Source organism: Camelina sativa, chromosome 18, assembly GCF_030686135.1.
Source record: "Camelina sativa cultivar CO46 ecotype springtype chromosome 18, ASM3068613v1".
In the NCBI taxonomy this organism is placed as follows: Eukaryota; Viridiplantae; Streptophyta; class Magnoliopsida; order Brassicales; family Brassicaceae; genus Camelina; species Camelina sativa.
Genome location: NC_141897.1, coordinates 22,543,759 through 22,563,873, shown reverse-complemented (window position 1 = coordinate 22,563,873; position 20,115 = coordinate 22,543,759). Strand labels below are relative to the sequence as shown.

Here is a 20,115-nt window from a genome sequence, read left to right as displayed (position 1 = left end):
AGAATAGACGTAAATTTGCAAAAAACATTGTCTAAAGTATTATAAACATTGTCTTAACTGAGAATATTGAACTAATGGTTGTAATGAATAAATGTAATTTTTATCAAATAATTATAATTAAAAATGTATTTAATAAGAGTGAAACTATATCAAAAAAATATTGAAATTAAAATACAAAACTTTTAAAAACATGGGAAAATAAATTTTAAATATTAAAATAGTTTTTAACGATAAGTTATGATAATTAGACGAAACTATAAATTCTATAGTAAGTTTTATTAAATTTTTATATTGCTATAATCATTTCTAAAAATTTAGTTAGAATTTAATATTAGATATTAAATGTTATATTATAGAAAGTCGCAACGAACTATGATTTGATAATTATTGATGAATAAACAATAGAAAGTTCAAAAGACATGACTATTTAAATAGACACACCTATTAGAACGAAAAAATTGTGATGATAAAATATGAATAAAATATAGTGCAAAAAGACACAACTCTACAATGTACAGATACAACTGTTTGAGTTAAAAAAAACAAATAATTTTTTTTTCACAAAAAAATACTAAAAAAAGTCACAATTGTTGTTCTCATTTATTAAAATTGTTATTATTACTTTTAAATATTAAATATTAAAATATTGTTTTAATGAAAAGTTACGATAAATAGACACAACTATAAATTCTATAGTAAGTTGTATTAAATTTCTCTATTGCTATAATCATTTCTAAAATTTTAGTTAGATTATAGAATAACATTAAATATTAGATATTAATATTCAATTATTTAGATTCAACATAAAATGAAAAATTTGTTTCAACGAATTTGTTGATTAATGTGAAGAGACAAATATAAAGAGAGTTCATAAGACATGACTATTTAAATAGACACAAGCCAATGACGTCATACATCTATTACAATCAAAATTGTGATGAAGAAATATAAATAAAATATAGTGAAAAGATATAACTCTATAATGAACGGATACAACCGTTTGAATTTTTTAAAAAGCATATAAAAACAAAAAATTTACGTAAAAGTACTACGAAAAATCGCAATTGTCTGCACTTCATTGTACCTAATAATCCATTAAACTGCTTTTAAATAGAAGACATCTTTATTACCATATTGAAAATGTCAAATTCAAAAATTCACTATATAATCCATCTAACTGTTGGAAAAAAACTCTAACAATTTTTATTAAATTTATATATTTAAAATTAACTAAAAGTTGTAAATTAGATTCATCATTCCAAAAATCTTTTGTTAAATAATTTAGAAAGCTGTAAAAACTGTTGAGATTAAAAATTTATATTGTTTAGTGTCATTGCAAAAAAATGAAAACAGTTCATGTAACTTTTCATAAATAACAGTTTTACTGAACCATTGCGACTTTTCGGAAAATGTCCAAAAGATACGAAAACACAATTGTTGTTGGCATTTATTCGGATTGTTATTATATATAGATTAAGGCTGAAGGATTATTTTGTTTTCTAAAAATCCCATCCAATTGATCAAAATAAATTGACCAAAAAAACTAATGTAATTCATATTTACATGCCATAAGTAAAAAGATGTTTTAAATATGTTTTTGACTAATATCCATCAATAGTGACATTAAACCCATTTTCTCTGGCTGATCTTTTGACCACTGTTTTTGACTCAAGGGTCACTTTGAGACACAATAATTTCAATAACTACATCATTGCATATGCCTTTGAATGAAAAAGCTTACTGTATATACTTGTATAAGAACTACGTCATATACTAATTCGAGTTTGGAATATCTTCTCTGTTCGTTACTCAATATGGTCTTAATTTGTTTTTAACACATTAATACATGCATTACGGTCTTTCTTTAATATGGTTTTAGTTTACCTGAAGATACTGTCTTGTGTTTTACCCAACGCACAAGATCAACTATTAAGGGCTTTAATATATACTCATCTATTATGTTCTCTTGCAAGTGGAGGTCAAGTCTTCGAAGCCAGAACTAGTGCTCTATCACCTCCAACGATTAGTATATTTTCAGGTGATTAGTATATTTTCAGGTGATTAGTATTTTTCTTTTATCTTTTTGGATAAACTAGTATTTTGTACCACTTGAAAATAAACACTACGCGACGAGTTGCTTGAGAACACCACACAAAGATTCTTGCTTAAAATTACTTTGCAAATGGTCATCGGGCCATTGGTTTTCAACTCTCAACTACTATGTTAGTCATGTTATGGAATGAAACATTCATTCCTTATCATTTTAACAAAGTCCTATTTTGTAGGAAGAAAATAAATATAAAACTGTAAGAATGGTAGGAAAAATGACTAAGATGCGCACCAAAAAATCCAGCCTTTCCTTTGTTTTCTTTTTTTGGTTACGACTACACAGCTTTCTAAAATCCAGATTGAAATGTTTTGGAAACTGTAAAATATAGTGTTTATAAGGAAGGATAAAAAAATTATAACTACGACCGCAAACATGTTTGAAGATCTGGTTTGATTAATCCTAAAAGATATATAAGAAGAATATCATTTTACCAAGTTGCTTTTTTTCTTTTGTTGGTAGTAGTAATTAAGTATAGTAATAACGTGAATTGGCGATCACGTGTGGGCTGCTAAACTTTGATGTTTTTTACAGTCTTTTATCTTTTCGGGGTAGAGCGGTGGAGAAGAAACAAAAGTTTTAAGTATCGTAAGTAAAATATGAAAAACTAAAAAGACTCACTCTTTATAATTTTTTTTTTTTCATGCATGCAAATGCCAGACAAAAGTGGTCCAAGTACACTTTAATGTTTTGCTTGTTTTTTTTGGTTTTAAATTTTTTTTTGGTTTTAATGTTTTGCTTGTTCTGAGATTCTAACTTGTAGTTTCTGCCTCTCTCATAATTTTTTTTTAGTGTGAATAAATAATTCATGTTTTTATGCACGCCTATGGTCAACTTTGTTCGAGTGGCCAGATGGTTCAAATCCGATTTTGATATCAGACACGGATCGTTATTACTAACGTGACCCCTAATCTAAAAAAAAAACTTGAACCCTAGATCGATTATTACTAACGTTAATCATTTTTGTGGGTTACGTCCATTGATCGTGTCGTTTTTGGCAATTAGATTGGTGTTAATCATTTATATGTGTGTTTCGTCAATTCGTCTAAGCGATCGTTTGGTCTTAATCGATTAGAGTTCTTTTTATTATTATGTGCAAAAATCGACTAGGTTGTAGTTAGTAATTTTAGTGTTTCAACTAACTTATCGTTTGGTCTGGGCGAGTAGTTTCGTTAGTCATTTTAGTATGTTCGTCATTCCTCTACGCTCGCTAGCTCACACATCATACACGCGCATCTATACAGTCTACATACACATTCACCCTTAAGTTTTATACATACAAATAACACATCTACACACACCTAATATGATGCATATATACACACCTCATCACTTTTTCAACCACACCGGTAGGCACACATCTATACATCGTCAAAAAAAAGACAAAACATGTATGCTACAATCGTTTACATACAGTCTGGTTAACTTCAAAGGCATGCGCATCAAGCAGAAGATGGGAAATTAACTCTGGATACAGCCCTGCTTTGTTTCCTTCACTACCACTCTGCAAAATCAAATTAAGATCAATGTTCATTAACAATCTGTTTTCTTAGCTCTTCCGCTTGTCAAAAGTTTTAGATCATGTAGTATTAGTACCTTTTACTTTAAATCCACAAATCTTTTTAGACAAAACCTTTCTTTCTTTGCTTTTCACAAAAAAAATTAAAAACCCATTCTCTGTCCTAGACAGAACATACATAAATTAGCTAGTAGATCCCACATCAGTGAAGTCAAGAAAAAGTCAACATGATATGTATATATATATATATATATATAATTGAAGACACACATATGTATATAACTAAAATCAGTTTACTAAATAAACTAAACAGATCATCTAAATGTAATCGTAATCGACAGATAAATATCTCCATAAAACATGTTCCAAGTAATCAAGTCATATCAATACGGGAGATCAGGAAATCGTAATTAGGCTCAACTCTTCATCTTCTTCTTGCTCACAAACGCTCGAGATCAAGGAAAGTATTTTTTGATTCATTTTTTTGCCATTTAATCTTTGTCTTATTCAAGTATTATCCTTTATCTTAAGAATATTTTAAATGCCATCACGCTCACGCACTTGTCTTCCATTGCTTTTTCAATCATTTACATACTGGTCACTAATCAGTATGCCACCATAATCACATTTCAATATGCCACCATAATCAGTTGATCACGGTCTAAATTCCTCTCATTTGTTTTTGTGTTGCTTCTCCGAATCCTTTTTTTTGCCTTACTATTAGTAGTCTAGAAACTAAACCAAACCGTAAACTTTACCACACATTAAGTGAATTCATGTTTTTTTGTTTCTGTCTAAAAGATACACGCACCGTCTCATCAATCTGGAGGAAAGCTAAGATTTGGGACACTGTTATTCGTCTGAAATATATAAATTTTGAGAAAAAAGCAAAGATGAGGGAGGATAAATTAGAAAAAAAAAAAAAAAAAGAAACAGAGTTGGAACAGAGCAGCAGATAACACCAAAGCTGTGCACATAAACTGTCATAAAAGAAACAAACTTTTTTTTTTCGACAAGTTTTACAGAAAAGGGGGGTTTTAGGGTTTGAACTCGATTATCGGTTATGGTTGCAGGAACATTACATAACCGTCTTTTCTTCCATTAGACTTTCAGGCGTCATCCATCTGCTCCTGAATAAAGCAGTCGATCATTGAGTTTCAAGGTGTTATTATCCGAATAGTCTTATAAGAGTATCAATGATCAACACTATGCGAGTTTCTCATGATGAGACTGAAATATGAAAAGAAAAGTATAGGATAGGACAAACCTGCATATCGGAGGTCCAAAGGGTTAGATTGTCCCTAAGCAACTGCATGATGAGAGTACTGTCTTTGTATGACTCCTCTCCCAATGTGTCCAGCTCAGCAATGGCTTCTTCAAAAGCCTACTCAGGTTATGAATCAACAAGAACAAGTTAGAAATACAATGATCTCAGATATCTTCACAGTCTTATTGTATATGAGATGTTCCGGAATCAACATGCACTCAATGATCAGATTCTATACAATCTCGTATGCATAATGTATGAAAGATCTTGTAAAGCCTTTGTCATTCTAAGAGATTCTACTGACAGAAGGAATAATTTGGTTAATGTGAAGAAGCGTATGGTCAAAAAATAGGTCTATAAAGAAAGAGGACTTTGCAGAATGTCTTTTCTTTAGAATCTCTCTTGTTTATTAAAAAGAAGTGGGTCCGTTCAGAAAGGAAGAAAGAGTTACTTTTTTTTTTATAAACAAACTTCTCTATTTCTGGTACATACATCAAAACTCAATTCAAATCAATCCAACACAATGAATGCAAGATGGGGCCAATAGGGGGGAATAGTCAAACAAGTGGTCAGTTTAGTTACTCAAAATCAAAAACACCAAGCAAGAAAAAAGAGAAAGACTCTCCCAAACCCAACTTGAAACAATGATTAATCTTTAGAACCAAACAGAGAACCTGCAAACTCTAAAAAAAACAAACAAACAAGCAGTTTAGAGGAATGAAGAAAAGAGTACCTGTTTGGCCATGCTACAAGCTTTCTCAGAAGAGTTGAGAATCTCGTAGTAAAACACTGAGAAATTGAGAGCCAGACCCAGCCTGATCGGATGTGTAGGTGCTAAATCAGCAATTGCAACGTCCTTCAAAACAAAAACACACATGAATGAGCAAAAAAACATATTTTTCACAACAACAAGCATCAAAGAATGAAACTCTTTCCATTGAAGCAATTGAAAAATTGTTAAAGTTGACTACTTTTAGCGATTTGATCAAATACAATGCGAGACCAAATTACCAATTATGAGACATACTGATAACAGATTAGCTAATTAAAGTGATCTAGAAAATAGGGGTTTTTTTTTGGGGTACAGAGAAGCAACCTAAACTGGATAGATTCATAAACCCTAAGTCTAAGAATTAACGAAATCAAACCTGAGCAGCTTTGTAAGAGATCATAGTATCTTCAGCAGCAGTCTTCCTCTCATCACCAGATTTGAACTCGGCGAGATAACGATGGTAATCTCCTTTCATCTTGAGGTAAAAGACCTTAGACTCACTAGTAGTAGCAGAAGGAACGAGATGCGAATCAAGCAACCTGAGGATTCCTGAACAGATCGAAGAAAGCTCAGTCTCAACCTTAGATCTGTAATCCTTGACTAGCGACACGTGTTCTTCGTTCTTCCTGCTCTCTTCCTTCTGCTCGATCGAAGACACGATTCTCCACGCGGCACGGAGAGATCCAATCACGTTCTTATACGCGACGGAGAGAAGGTTCCTCTCTTCAACGGTGAGTTCACCGGCTGGTGTCGCCCCACTTACGAGCTGTTCCATGAACTGAACCATCTTTTCGTAACGCTCGGCTTGCTCAGCAAGCTTCGCCATGTACACGTATTGATCTCTGCTTAACGATGTCGCCATTAGAGATAGAAGAAAGATCTCAGATTTTTCTTTTTTTCGATTTCACCGGAAAAAAAAGAATTTGAAATCGGAGGAAATTTGTGGAAAGACAGAAGAAGAAGAAAAAAAGAAATTGAGAAGAAGAAAAGAAGAATAAAAAAGCTCTCAAGGCTGCTGACTCATAATGAGCTGTAAAAGGATTATACTCTCCTTACTCGCGCGTGAGTTATAATCTCCATTGAAACGGCGCCGTTGTATGAAACTAGGGTTAAGGGCGTGAAGAGTGGGAGGCGCGTGGCTAGGGTTTTTGTGTTTCGATAAGAGCAAGTTGGTGTATGGACGAGATAATGCGTCAGCTTCTTCCAACCAGTTGACACTGTTCAAAGTCAATTCTTGTTTCTAACATGGGCTTTTTGAAAATGGGCCTTTTGAAGCCTGTTCGAGGTGAAATTGTATTACCTTGCTGGCTAAGCATATGCGTGTTTTCGGCGTGACCTGGACACAACTAATTCGGTCGGAGAAAAGACATATGAAGACAAGGGAAAGGTTCTTCAAGTTGTCTAAAATCCTTTCGGTTGATTATTTAACTTATTTTATTATTTTTTTTTTTTGTGTTGTCAATAATAATAGTAAGTAGAGAATTCTTTAATTGATTAATTTGGTTCCATTTTCCAATATCATTAAACTTTAAAACACCGGATCAAAATGTATTTGTCTGTTTGATTTGATTCATTGTGTTTCAATTAAATGAAAGAATTGATGAAATTTATATGCTCCATTACTTCTGTCTATTAGTCAAATGAGATCATTGAGATCCGGCGCAGGACATTTGTTAGACACAAAAAAGAGAGTTGGTTAACCAAATTGCGACCACATCATTAGAACGAAATCTAAAGAAATCGATTACCCATCTTTTTTTTTTAAGTTGTTTAAAACATTTTGGTAATACTAAAAAAGATGACATTTGTTCATAATTTATAACAAAAATATTGGGAAATTAATGAAATAAAAAATAAAATAGAAGTAAGTAAAACCTCTATAAATTAATATTCTATTTTTTTATGTCAACCAATAGGCCATAACATGTCGGTCCATTAGCCTAATCCCTATATTCGTAGGGAGCGGGATTCGATCCCTAGTGTGTTGGTGCCTTATGCATCAAAGACTTATCTTTAGTCTTGTGCATTAATATACTATAAATTTATAAACACTAAAAATTAATAAATCTTGCTACTCCAAAGTTGGGCTAATGTAAAAAATAACAAAATTCGATAAGATAATAAGTTAATATTTTTTTTTGAAATCTCCATGTAAAATATGATTCAAATAATATAATAAATTAATAATCATGTAAATACATATATGCTGATATAATAATGTATATTTCTCTTAAAACTTACTCCCTCTGGTTTTTTTTACTTGTCATTCTAGACTAAAAATTTTGTTTTCCAATACTTGTCGTTTTAGGTTTCCAATGCATATGTTTGACAAAAATACCAATTTTATCCCAACTATTTTAATGATTTGACCAATAAAAAAATTAGAAAATGTATTAAAGAAAGGGTATAATAGAACATTAATCTAGTTTCTTAATTTGTGTGCAAAGCTCTAGAACGACAAGTAAAAAAAACCGGAGGGAGTATATATATAAAACAATTGTTATGTTGTATTTTTAAATTATAATGATTGAAATATTCTATAATATATCATAAAAATAGTGAATTTTTTTTAAAGTTTTCAATTTCTAGATATGCATCATTTATATTTTGATAGTTAGATAGAATATTAAAGTACTATAATTGATTTTATTATTCATAAATTTGAATTTTATGTCATCTATATAAATGAATTTGTAATTTATTGTCAATAATGTTTTCTAAATATTAAAAATTCAATTCAATACCATAAAATTTACAACATCTAAAAATTTAATCTTGTTTTGCTAAAATTATCTCAATTCATAAAAAAAAAAAATTAAACAATTAAAAATATAACTATTAATTAATAATTATTAATTTATACTATAAAATAATAATAATTATTAATTAAAATATCTGGATTCCAATAATATTAATTTATAGAGGTTTTAATGTAGTACGTTTAGATACACGCGCGGAGAACGTTGCCGTTTTTTTTCTTTTTTTTTTTGATCCCGTCATGGAAAAAGGGCGTGTATGCAGTTGACACGTCAGATTTACCACCAGAGCGTATTAAAGTCTCCATCACCGTTAATTGACGTCTCCATCCAACGCCGTATATATTTTTTTTCCTTTCTTGGCGCAAGTTTTATTAAGAAAAAAGGAAGATTAAATAAATAAATAAATAGGAAAAACAAAAAAAGAGAAGAAGAAAAATCTTCATCGATCTTCATCTTTATTTACTAATCCACCATTCTCGTTCTTCTTCACTGTGAATTTTGAGTCCAATGATCGTCGTCACTACCTGAATTTTCCCTCCGCCGTAGTCACTTTGAAGAAGAAGAAGAAGAAGAAGAAAAAAAAGTTTTAACAGTTGGTTCTACTGGAGTTTTTTTTTTCTTTTTCTGGTTTCACACTTGTTGACTCCTTCACTGGCCAAACAAAAAAAAAAACTCTCGGAAGAGTCTTCTTCATAGGGAAGAGTGTAAGTAAGCTAATGCATTACTATTTCCCGATTTGACGAGTAGATCGGTTCTTCAATTTCGTGAGTTTTCCGTTCACGATTTCCCTTTCTTTCATGTGGATTTCGTGGAAGAGCTAAAAGTAATTCTCCTTTTTTTTTTTTTTCTTCTTCTTCTCTTTGGCCGTTTCACTACTACAATTTCGCTTTTGTGTATCCTTCGATCCGTTTTGATTTCGTTTCCAGATTAATTTCAGTTGCTATGTTTTAGGGATTTCAGTACAGAACTAAGAGATTTCTGCATTTTGATGATTTCTTCTGAACTTTTTAGGTTAAAAGGTAAGGAGCGATGTTCAAGGAAGCTGGCTTAAGAAGCTTAGGAGAGGTTTGTACTATTTTGTTTTATTCTCTGTTCAACAGTCTCTATGATTTTGCTGTAACCATTGCTTGTTTTGAGATGGTTATAGGATGTTGTTGGTTCGAGGTGGACTATTGGTAATCGGAAACTGGATGCTAAGTCTGCTGCCAATACCAATTCTGGTCATCCTTTTGGATTTAAGAGTGCGCCTCCATTGTCCTCTGCAACTAAACCCGCCGCTAGAGGTAATAATAATAACTATGGTGGCTCAAGTTCAGATGAAGAGACATTCGAGAGGCAACACTCACCTCAACGCTCTCCTCAAGATTATAAAATTCATGTTCGTTTGCCTCACGTATATAATATGGCAGCTCAAAATGGACTTGGACGTAATGGTGCAAAGGTCTTTGGTGCTGATGAGTTTTCAGACTCAGCTACAAGCACTGAAGTTTCATATGTACTTGCTTCCCCCCCCCCCCCCCCCTTCTGTCATGTTTTCTTTTAAAACCTTACTGTCTTGTTCTCTGATTTGATTATAACTTTTACAGGAAGCAGAAGCTTGTGGTGTGCGGAACAATGTATCTTCCCATAATGAATTTGAAAGAAGAAATGTTGAGGCTGGAACTTCAGGAAGGCCCCAGAACGGGACAATCACTTCAACCAGTTCATTGCCTCGTTTTCCCACCTTTCATGCCAGGTTGAGTTTCTTATCTGATTTATATATTTTGTTGTCTTGTTTCTTTTCTCCCTCTGTCATTTATTCATTTCCTTCATTTTTTTGTGTGGTTTGAATGCAGTGAGCAAGGTCCATGGTCTGCCATGATTGCCTATGAAGCCTGTGTGCGGCTATGTCTTCATTCATGGTCAACAGATAGTGTCAGCGAAGCTTCTTACTTCCTGAACAATGAATGCAAGATAATGAGGAATGCATTTAGTTTGCAGAGGTTTTTTCTTCAATCTGAAGAAGAGTTACTGGGAAAGGGACCTTCTGAGTTGGTTACCGAGACATCTGCTCCAAAATCTAAGAAGACTATTGGAAAGATTAGACTCCAAGGTATACACATTTGTATTTCTTTTCCTCACACTGCATTTGACCACTTGTAGAAATTTCAGTAGTTGTGCTTACAAGAGTATGATTTTTTTGTACAGTTCGTAGAATTAAAATGGGATTAGATCCACCTCCTGGCTGTAACATTGCAACACTAAAGGTCTCCAAGGAAAAACTCGATGTTGTTCGTCACCATATTGAGGAACTGAATTCGACTTTATCTTCTGGCTGGAAAGCAGCCAAGAAAGTTCATGTCACTCCCCAAGTTCCTCTTAATGGTTCACTTTCGCGTCAAAGTTTGGCTTACCTGCAGGCTGCTGCTCGCTACCTTAAGCAGGTTTCCAAGGCCGTTAAAAACGAAATTGTTACATCTCACACTGGACCGCAGACTTATGAAGCAGTACAAGGTACTGCATCATACTTTGGACATAACTCATTGGTCTTATACTGGTCATCAATATCTGATTCTTTCTGTTTTCAGAAACATATTCATGTTCATTGAGGTTAAAGAGCTCTGCTGAAGAGGATCAAATTAAGACGCAACCTGGATCTGGCGAGACGTTTATTTTGTATGTGCCCTTGTTTACTCACGTGAGCTCTTACGGATCATTCTTTCTACTCCTTTCTAGTAGATCTTGATATTCTTTTCTCTTGTAGTTTACCAGATAGTCTTGGTGATGATTTGATTACCGAAGTTCGAGATTCGAAGGGGCAACTTCTTGGCCGTGTCGTAGCTCAGCTAGCAGCTATAGCTGATGATCCGGTAAGATTCTCTTGCTGTCTCACACATATTATGTTTTCATATTACTGACAATGAAGCTGAGGATCTTATGTTTTCTTCTTTTCTTTCTGAAGCAGAGTGACAAACTGCGATGGTTGCCAATATATCATGAACCAGAGCATGAACTAATTGGGAGAATCCAACTTCAGTTTACTTACTCAAGTAGTTTAGATGAAAAAACCAAATGTGGGTTAGTGGCAGAAACTTCAGCGTATGATCTTGTCCTCGAGGTGGCTATGAAAGAGGAACGGTTTCAGCGAAAAAATTTATTGTTTAAGGGACCATGGCATTGGATGATAACTCGATTTGCATCCTATTACGGCGTTTCAGATGCATACACTAGATTAAGGTAATTATTGAGTGAGTCAGAATGTTGTGTGTGTCTTAAATTTCTTTTGTGGTAATTAAGCAATGTTTTGTGAGAACTTGCAGATATCTTTCTTATGTCATGGATGTCGCATCGCCTACCAAGGATTGTCTTGATCTGATTTATGATTTTCTACTCCCTATTATAATGAAAAGCAACTACAAGGCTGTATTGAGTCATCAAGAGGTGGGTTAGTTTTGATTATTAAATTGTTTCTTTAGTATTCAAGTAGTTTACTTCAATTTTTGGTCCTTTTTTTGTCAGAATCGATTACTTGGGGAAATTGACGAACAAATTCAACAGATTCTCGCTTCAGCATTTGAGAATTATAAATCACTTGATGAACTGTCTTTCTCCGGGATGAAAGATGTTTTCGAATCTGCTACGGGGACTCCAGCACCTGCTATAGAATCAGCTGTCAAGCTCTATGGTCTTCGCAATGATGTATTAACCCCTGAGGCACAGTTGAAACTCTGCAGATATTTTCAGGTATTAAATCAAACTTTTATCTGTTTCAGAACCATCTTTTCTTAAGTTGTATATGTGATTCATCACTTACGGACAACACTTCAGGCTGCTTCAAAGAAGAGGTCAAGAAGACATTTATTGGAAACAAACGATTTACTCAACCGTAGTGAAGGTGCACCAGTTGATCCCATGGCGCTTCCAGCTTCTTATCAAAAGATGAAGTCTCTAATCTTGAGCCTTAAAAATGAAATATCCAGTGACATAGCGATCCATAACTGCAATGTGCTTCCAAGGTTTGTTTAAGACTCAAGTCAAAGATATGTAGCATATATGTTAACTCGGTATGAATGGTTTGCTTCTCACTTTGTCTTTCTAATGATTTCTCTCTGTCAACTTTTGAACAGCTTTATAGACCTTCCAAATTATTCAGCGGCAATATATAGTGTTGATCTCTGCAATAGGCTCCGGGAATTTCTTCTTGTATGGCCTCCTCCTGGACCATCACCTGCGGTTGTTGAGCTAGTTATTACGACTGCTGATTTTCAGAGAGATATATCTAGCTGGAACATAAAGTAAGTTCACTAACTAATTTTTAACTTCCATATTGTTTTTTAGACATTCCTGTGACCGATAGGCACCTTATATGGTCTTGGTCTTGTCATGTTGCAGTCCTATTAAAGGTGGCGTTAATGCCAAGGAGCTTTTCTATTCATATATTACAACCTGGATTGAAGAGAAAAGACGAGTTTTATATGAACTCTGCAAGCTAGAGACGGTACTAATCATGCAAATGAGTTCTTCCAAGTTTAATCATATACTGCAGAAAGTAGAACATTCTAAGTACATTCTATCTGCTTTCACTTTTCAGTCAAAAGCATGTGGCGAGATTCCGGGATTGACTTCTCCATTTGTCGATGAGATGTATGAAAGACTCAATGGGACACTTGATGAATACGATATCATCATTAGGCGATGGCCAGAATACGCAATATCCTTGGAGAAAGTAAGTCGAACAGCAAAGACTCCTTTTAACTCCAATCATATGTTATGTTGTTGTTTAAATAGATCATAATCTAAGTGTTGCTGTTGTTCCATGGAAAAAGGTTGTAGCAGACTCAGAAAAGGCAATAGTTGAAGCCATGGAGAAACAATTTGCTGAGATTTTGTCTCCGTTAAAGGAAAGTAAAATATTTGGCCTGAAAATTGTCCAGAAATTTACCAAAGGCACTCCTAATCCTTATTCTGTTCCAAAAGAGGTATGTTTGCTTATTGTATAATTTTGCAAGTTTTTTCTGGATGTAAGAGGAGAAGACATTGACGCCATTTTGGGTTTCAGCTTGGAGTTCTTCTCAACTCAATGAAAAGAGTGCTTGACATTTTACGCCCGAGTATAGAGAACCGATTCAAATTGTGGAATTCATATATCCCTGATGGAGAAAATAGAGTCTTGGGAGAGCGGTTAAGTGAGGTGACAGTTTTGTTAAGAGCCAAATTCAGAAGTTATATGCAAGCGCTTGTGGAGAAACTCGCAGAGAATGTATGTACTCTCTCTAATTATCTTCCAAAAATTCGATTTTCTTCTGCGTTTTGTTCTCAGAGCCAGCTTTTGTTAAAATCAATTTCTTGATTTTGTTTATGTTAACAGACGAGGATACAAAGTCAGATGAAGCTAAAGACCATCATCCACGACTTAAGAGAAACCACAGCAGAACCGGATGTTAGAAACAGAATGACGGCATTGAAGGATTTGCTAGACAAAACAATCGATCATCTACACGGTGTTTTCTTACCCGATGTGTTTGTGTCAATCTGCAGAGGAATCTGGGACCGAATGGGACAGGTTAGAGACATCATTACATTTCATTACACTGGTTGTTTTTGTCTTCTGCAATTACCTCCTTCAATGTTCTGTTCCTTTTTTTTTCTATACAGGATGTGCTTCGTCTTTTGGAAGATAGGAAAGATAATGTGACTTGGCACAAAGGACCGAGGATCGCAGTTTCTGTAAGTGTTGTTTTGAAACCTTTTCGGGAGCTGTCAGAATCTTTTTGTTGTTGTTGTTGTTGCCTTGTTTCCTGATCTAATTGTTTGATAAGTTCAGGTTTTAGATGAAATATTTGCGACACAAATGCAAAGCTTGCTTGGAAACGCATTGAAGCCGGAGCACTTGGAGCCACCAAGATCAATGATGGAACTCAGGTCTATGCTATGCAAAGATTCTACAAATCACAGAGAAGGAGGCTACAACTACTAGCATCAGTGATAGCCGGTGAAGAATCTGGTTCTTTTTGTTTTACTGTGTTTGATTCATTGGCATTGTATGGTATGGAGAAGTTATGGGTTTTGCTAAGCGCAAATGTAGTTAAAAAAAAAGGTTAAACAGAGAGTGTAACTGTACTGTATGTAGTAAAAAGTTGAAAAGAAAAGAAAAAGAGACTCACATTTTGTAACAACGGAGTTTAGTGATGCAAATCGTTGACTCTGGTTAGAAAAGGCGCGTGTTAACGTCTCTTAGTTGGGGCACTAAAGTTGCCTTAACAGGCGAGCGACTTAACCACTCGGCCAAAGCGACATGTTGCTAAACGTGCCGCAATAAATATATATGTATACTAGTACAATTGAATGCCATCACATTTATTGTTAAAGCCATTAATTTGTTACCTAAAATATCCACTAATGTATTTAACTCATGATTCTATTTAAGATTATAAAAAACAATTAAAGAAAATATTTTTTAAAATTTTAAATTTGATTCTCCTTTCATCTTTGCTTGCTTATAATACATGAAATTATTAAAAATCTATTTTTATTTTCATATACTATGACTCAAATTTAAAAAAACGGATATCTATTACTCTATTAATATAAATGGTGTGTTGACCAAGCCACTTCAGCTAAAACGTTTAGATAATAATTCAGAGTCTTATTATATATAAAATCAAAATCAATCTAAATCTGAATGAGCCGGAAGCTTCACTTAATAAGAATCAAAATTTTAAATTTATGTATGATTAGTTTGGTTTGTAAAGTTGATTGTTTTAATTCTACCTTATATAGTAGACTTCAAAATTGATATCTAAACTTAATAGAATTTCTAAAATTATGAATATTTAAACATATTAAAAATTTAAAATAACACATATGGGTTATATTGCATGATGGTTTGTATGATGGGACGGGTTTGCATCGATATTACTATAAATTCAAGTATCATTAATCTAATACTTAAACACGAGTTAATTAAATCCTTATGTTATTATTTTTAACAATACCAAAATAAGATATGCAATCTTAAAAATTATTAAATAAATCTAAATTTAAAGGTAAATAAATATAAATTAAACACATTTATTTTGGAAATAAAACTAAGAAACAAGTTATATAATTTTTTAAAAATATAAATCATGATAATAAAATAATTTCTTATCACAAATTAGAATTATTTTGAATTTTAAAATTTAGATAAATGACATTATAAATTAAAATACAATATATAATAATTTGTTTTATGGTGTATCGCGGATCGTCATCTAATATGATAATAATAATAATAATAAGTTGAAAAAAAAAAAAAAAAGTAGAGAGACTCACATTTTTTTACAACGGACCAGGTTTAGTGGTGCAGATCGTTGACTCTGGTTAAAGACAGATAAGAGACGGTTAGAAAAGGCGCGTGGTCTCTCTTAGTTGGGCACTAAAATAAAATTGCAAAAAAAAAGAAAAAGAAACGTCGCCTGAGAGATTCGAACTCTCGCGGGAAAATCCCACTCACTTAGCAGGCGAGCGCCTTAACCACTCGGCCAAAGCGACGTTGTTACTAATCACGCCACAATAATAAAATATATAATAATAAAATAATGGCTTCCAAAATTAAATAAATCTACGGCAGAACCAACCCAACTACGATTACATAAAATTGTACTTTCAGGTAGTTCGGTTCGTTATAGTTTTTGAACTATTCGGTTTGGTTCCGAATAAGTTTTTTGGGGTCAATAAGTGGCCAAAGCCTCACGAATATATAAAAGTCTTGAAGATTCCCAAACGATAGAACCAGAGCAACCCTTTCTAATAAGTTTTTTTAAGAAGAAGGGACCAAAACACACAAAAGAGAGAACAAAAAAAAAAAATCGAAAACGACAAAAGAGAGGAGAACAAGTGGACGTTTATTCCCTCCTTTCTTCTCTTTCTCTCTCTACAAACAAACACACAAATTCCTGATTTCTTCTTCTCTCTTCTCTCTCTCTCTCTAGCTTTTTTAGTCTCTCCAGATGCCCAAATCCTTCACCCGCCGTCGCTTCTCTAACCTCCGCCGTCTTAGATTCCACATTTACTCATCATACTCTCACCATCACCCACCTCCTCTGCATCATCATCAATCTCTCTTTGTTTGTGTAGTAGACAAATGTTAGTTATAATCTCCTCCTCCTCCTCCTCCTACGATTCCTCTCTTCTGGCCTCTCTTGTCTGAGATTTTATTTACAATGCCTGAAACTGGAGGAGTCCTAGGGTTTCGTTTTATCTTGATTGGGTTTATCCTGTTGGTGGTTCTCCTCATTCGCCGCCAATGGAGATCTGCTTCTGTCAGGAGAGACCAAGTCATCCGTCTCATTGCTTTAGCCACCGAGGAATCTCATCTCGCTGAGGAGGTTCGAGTTCGATCCCCAACTGTTGCCGCCGACGACTCCGTTTCGGACGTTTATCGTTGCGCTGTTTGTCTTTACCCTACCTCTACTCGTTGCGCCAAGTGCAAATCTGTTCGTTACTGGTTCGTTTTCTCTCAAATTTGATTCTTTTTTAATATTTGAAGATGGCTAGTTTTTAGAATCCGATCGATCACGAAGTAAAGTTTAGATTTTTATTTTGGTTCTGTTCTATTTCCCTTTCAAAAAATTCGTTCTTTTTGTTTTTGGTTGGGTAGTTCTAGCAAGTGTCAGATTCTTCATTGGCGACGAGGTCACAAGGATGAATGTAGATCGCCTTCTCTTCCTGATTACGATGAAGAAGAAGAAAGGGAAGATTCTGTTCATTCTGATGGTAACTTTAGATACTTGAGATTTAGCTTTTGATTTGATCTATAAAGGTTTCACATTTGGTGGTTTGTGGTTTTTTGATGACTTGAACCTCTCTGCAGATGCCAAAGAGTCGCATTTTGAACTTCTATCTCGTATGACTGGAATTGAATCATCATTATCAGAAATACCCTCCAATGATAATGGCAAGTCTGTTGATGTTTCCTTTGATATGTCTACAAGTAGGCCTAGTATTCATACAGTGCAAGCTACATCTGAAGCTGTTGATTTCACTACTTCTATAAGCAAAAAGGATGATAATCTCTATGAGACCAGGCCACTAAGTAGGAAGAAATCACGTTATCGTACAGAGAAGGTTGAATCAGCCAGAAAGAATGATGCAAAGCCGCGGAAAATTGGCAATCAAAACTCACGCAGGTCAGGTGATTCGGCTGAAATGTCGATTTCAGAACAGTTTTTGTCAGTTGGGTATGAAGAAGAAATGAATGCACTTGGACATGGAAGAATTACATCTGAACCATCTAGTGCTTCTGCTGCAATGTCATCTTCAACTGTTCTCCTACCTTTAAAACCTATTAGTAAGCCAAAAGTGTCCCAAGGTTCATCAAGTAGTGGATTGAAAACATCGGTGCAGAAAGTTGTTCAGCATTTTAGACCCCCAAAATCGTCAAATATATGTCAACCTTCCAGTTCTATTGATGAGGTTTATAGATAATATGATTGCAAGTTTAAGTTTTTTTAACACATGATTATATCTACTGCCATTATCCCATTAATGTTTCTGTTTCTTTTTTTGTGTGCAGATGAGCTTCTCTTATGACTTGTTTGTGAAACTCTACTGTGATGGAGTAGAATTACAGCCATTTGGCCTTGTGAACTTAGGGAACAGGTACGTATCGATCTATCTTTAACTTTTCTTGCTTATAGCTCAATGATATTTTTGGGAGAAATACTAGTATTAAGCTGTGGACGGACCCTTTTTTAACGTACTTATATTAATGCCTATCACTTACATTATTACTTTTGTAGTTGTTATGCAAATGCTGTTCTTCAGTGCTTGGCATTTACTCGGCCACTTATATCTTACCTTATTCGGGGATTACACTCTAAAACATGTAAGCTGCACACCAAAATGATTATTACTGCTCCGTTTTGTAACTATGTGGAATCTTATCTTGATAGTTGGATTTTCAGGTAGAAAGAAGAGTTGGTGTTTTGTTTGTGAGTTTGAATACTTAATTTTAAAGGCGAGGGGTGGAGAATCTCCTCTATCACCTATCAAGATCTTGTCAAAATTACAAAAGATCGGGAAGCAGCTTGGCCCTGGAAAGGAAGAAGATGCACACGAGTTTTTAAGGTGAATCCATATGTGTTATGCTTTTGGTATTTTTTTCTTTAATTCAATATTTACGCAAAGGTGTTCACATTGTTCTTTCATAAGAATGCCAGGTGTGCTGTTGATACAATGCAATCTGTTTTTCTGAAAGAGGCTGATGCAGCTGGTCCGTTTGCTGAAGAAACTACTTTAGTAGGCCTTACGTTTGGTGGATATCTTCACTCCAAGGTTTTATTATTAGCAAATTGTTGTATATTGCCTTTATTACCAAAATTAGAGCATTGTCTGTTGCTTTTTGTTAGCATTCAAGTAATCATCCACTTTATTACACAGATTAAATGCATGAAATGCCTCCACAAATCTGAGCGATCAGAGCTGATGATGGATCTTACTGTTGAGATCGATGGGGATATAGGAAGCCTTGAAGAAGCACTTGCTCAATTTACAGCCTACGAAGTCCTAGATGGAGAGAACCGGTACTTCTGTGGCAGGTAGTAGAAATTTTCTATTGGAAACTTAATATATACGTTAGGAAAGCTACTACTAATTCCTTTGCCTTCTTTATACAACAACCACAGATGTAAATCTTACCAGAAAGCCAAAAAGAAACTGATGATACTGGAAGGACCCAATATTCTTAATGTCGTGCTGAAACGTTTTCAGGTGAGTCTTCATCCTCGTTAGTTTGATGGTGTCTACTACTATTGGGTTTCCTCGGAAGAATGATTTCTTTTGGTCATGCAGTCTGATAACTTTGGGAAGCTGAGCAAACCAATACATTTTCCCGAGCTTCTCGATATTAGCCCGTATATGAGTGACCAAAAGCACGGGGAGCATCCCGTATATAGTCTCTACGCAGTGGTGGTGCATTTGGATGCTATGAGCACTTCATTTTCAGGTCATTATGTTTGCTACATAAAAACCCTTCATGGAGATTGGTTCAAAATTGATGACAGCAATGTAGGTCTCAGCAGTATACCATTTAAATCTATATTATATATATATATATATATATTTATCGAAACTTGATTTTTGATTCTGAGAATTCGTAGGTTTTCCCGGTGCAGTTAGAGACTGTATTACTAGAAGGAGCTTACATGCTTCTTTATGCAAGGTGAGAATACAAAGAGAGAGGACTCGCACATATCATCATAAAAACCAAACTCTTGTTCATTTATTAATATCCTCTTCTTTCTTTGGCAGAGATTCTCCGAGACCGCTGAGCAAGAACGGTGGTGGTCGGAAATCAAAGGGAAGAAGAAGTTTGGCCGCAATTCCATCAACAACAAGACACGGCAACAAACAGAGAGACAGTTTGTTGCCGCGTGTGGACTCGTCGAGTGGAAGTCTATCGTCACTGTTTAGCTCATCAGACACAACAAGCTCATGTAGCACAAAAGACTCATCAGGAGGCATTGAGAATTTATCAGATTACCTGTTTGGTGAAGTTGAACCGGTTTGGAAACTAGACCGTCGTGATTCATCTGCTCAAACGTTTTATTGAGGGGTTTAATTGTTGAGTCCTGTTGGCCATCATTTTTTTTACTTTGGAACCAACAAGCCAAAAAATAAATAGAAAGTGATCATTTTTTGAATCCACACTATAGTGGAGCTGAAGTGTAC

The 20,115-nt window shown here is 34.4% G+C and overlaps 3 protein-coding genes and 1 non-coding gene across 19 annotated transcripts; 2 read left to right on the top strand and 2 right to left on the bottom strand.

Annotated features, from left to right (window-relative positions):
- Positions 1 to 4,476: 4,476 nt before the first annotated feature.
- On the bottom strand, positions 4,477 to 6,952 carry LOC109124715 (14-3-3-like protein G-BOX factor 14 kappa). 2 transcript variants are annotated; one of them, XM_010486065.3, is made up of 4 exons: positions 6,042 to 6,952; positions 5,627 to 5,749; positions 4,894 to 5,010; positions 4,477 to 4,756 (listed from the first exon to the last, which is right to left on the bottom strand). In XM_010486065.3, the coding sequence occupies exons 1-4, from the start codon at positions 6,525 to 6,527 to the stop codon at positions 4,736 to 4,738; spliced, it is 747 nt and encodes a 248-aa protein (XP_010484367.1). In that variant the 5' UTR covers positions 6,528 to 6,952; the 3' UTR covers positions 4,477 to 4,735. The 2 variants fall into 2 exon arrangements, with proteins under 2 accessions (XP_010484367.1, XP_087354371.1); XM_087498245.1 differs by having other exon boundaries at positions 4,477 to 4,750; positions 6,042 to 6,673.
- A 1,797-nt stretch (positions 6,953 to 8,749) lies between these two features.
- LOC104762712 (uncharacterized) lies at positions 8,750 to 14,576 on the top strand. Of its 12 annotated transcripts, none has more exons than XM_010486064.3 (21): positions 8,750 to 9,128; positions 9,436 to 9,489; positions 9,572 to 9,707; positions 9,834 to 9,919; positions 10,011 to 10,159; positions 10,260 to 10,516; positions 10,612 to 10,917; positions 10,992 to 11,079; positions 11,168 to 11,273; positions 11,369 to 11,640; positions 11,724 to 11,844; positions 11,923 to 12,147; positions 12,232 to 12,419; positions 12,531 to 12,698; positions 12,796 to 12,901; positions 12,995 to 13,129; positions 13,230 to 13,382; positions 13,463 to 13,663; positions 13,772 to 13,966; positions 14,059 to 14,130; positions 14,228 to 14,576. In XM_010486064.3, the coding sequence occupies exons 2-21, from the start codon at positions 9,454 to 9,456 to the stop codon at positions 14,378 to 14,380; spliced, it is 3,153 nt and encodes a 1,050-aa protein (XP_010484366.1). In that variant the 5' UTR covers positions 8,750 to 9,128; positions 9,436 to 9,453; the 3' UTR covers positions 14,381 to 14,576. The 12 variants fall into 12 exon arrangements, with proteins under 12 accessions (XP_010484366.1, XP_087354370.1, XP_087354366.1 ...); XM_087498244.1 differs by having other exon boundaries at positions 8,750 to 9,247; XM_010486063.3 differs by having other exon boundaries at positions 8,795 to 9,128; positions 11,366 to 11,640.
- Positions 14,577 to 15,854: 1,278 nt separating this feature from the next.
- TRNAS-GCU (transfer RNA serine (anticodon GCU)) lies at positions 15,855 to 15,936 on the bottom strand. Its single transcript has one exon. It is a non-coding gene; the product is annotated as a tRNA-Ser (tRNA).
- A 242-nt stretch (positions 15,937 to 16,178) lies between these two features.
- LOC104762711 (ubiquitin carboxyl-terminal hydrolase 17-like) lies at positions 16,179 to 20,109 on the top strand. 4 transcript variants are annotated; one of them, XR_015588522.1, is made up of 12 exons: positions 16,179 to 16,891; positions 17,045 to 17,160; positions 17,258 to 17,859; positions 17,960 to 18,045; positions 18,186 to 18,271; positions 18,351 to 18,513; positions 18,598 to 18,720; positions 18,826 to 18,983; positions 19,071 to 19,155; positions 19,237 to 19,452; positions 19,545 to 19,606; positions 19,696 to 20,109. XR_015588522.1 is itself a non-coding variant. In XM_010486057.3 (12 exons), the coding sequence occupies exons 1-12, from the start codon at positions 16,608 to 16,610 to the stop codon at positions 19,994 to 19,996; spliced, it is 2,274 nt and encodes a 757-aa protein (XP_010484359.2). In that variant the 5' UTR covers positions 16,179 to 16,607; the 3' UTR covers positions 19,997 to 20,109. The 4 variants fall into 4 exon arrangements, 2 of the variants coding, with proteins under 2 accessions (XP_010484359.2, XP_010484361.2); XM_010486057.3 differs by having other exon boundaries at positions 18,606 to 18,720; XM_010486059.3 differs by having other exon boundaries at positions 16,236 to 16,891; positions 18,606 to 18,720; positions 19,237 to 19,390.
- The last annotated feature ends 6 nt before the right edge of the window (positions 20,110 to 20,115 follow it).

Excerpts from the sequence above, each read along its gene's own strand:
- LOC109124715 (XM_010486065.3), bottom strand. The coding sequence starts at position 6,527 with ATGGCGACATCGTTAAGCAGAGATCAATACGTGTACATGGCGAAGCTT. Across the intron at positions 5,011-5,626 it reads CTTGTAGCATGGCCAAACAG|GCTTTTGAAGAAGCCATTGC; the intron begins GTACTCTTTTCT and ends TAACCTGAGTAG. Across the intron at positions 4,757-4,893 it reads TTTGGACCTCCGATATGCAG|GAGCAGATGGATGACGCCTG; the intron begins GTTTGTCCTATC and ends TGCTTTATTCAG.
- LOC104762712 (XM_087498236.1), top strand. The coding sequence starts at position 9,454 with ATGTTCAAGGAAGCTGGCTTAAGAAGCTTAGGAGAG. Across the intron at positions 11,641-11,723 it reads GATGCATACACTAGATTAAG|ATATCTTTCTTATGTCATGG; the intron begins GTAATTATTGAG and ends GAGAACTTGCAG. Across the intron at positions 13,383-13,462 it reads CTTATTCTGTTCCAAAAGAG|CTTGGAGTTCTTCTCAACTC; the intron begins GTATGTTTGCTT and ends TTTGGGTTTCAG.
- LOC104762711 (XM_010486057.3), top strand. The coding sequence starts at position 16,608 with ATGCCTGAAACTGGAGGAGTCCTAGGGTTTCGTTTTATCTTGATTGGG. Across the intron at positions 16,892-17,044 it reads TGCAAATCTGTTCGTTACTG|TTCTAGCAAGTGTCAGATTC; the intron begins GTTCGTTTTCTC and ends TTGGTTGGGTAG. Across the intron at positions 19,156-19,236 it reads TCGTGCTGAAACGTTTTCAG|TCTGATAACTTTGGGAAGCT; the intron begins GTGAGTCTTCAT and ends TTGGTCATGCAG.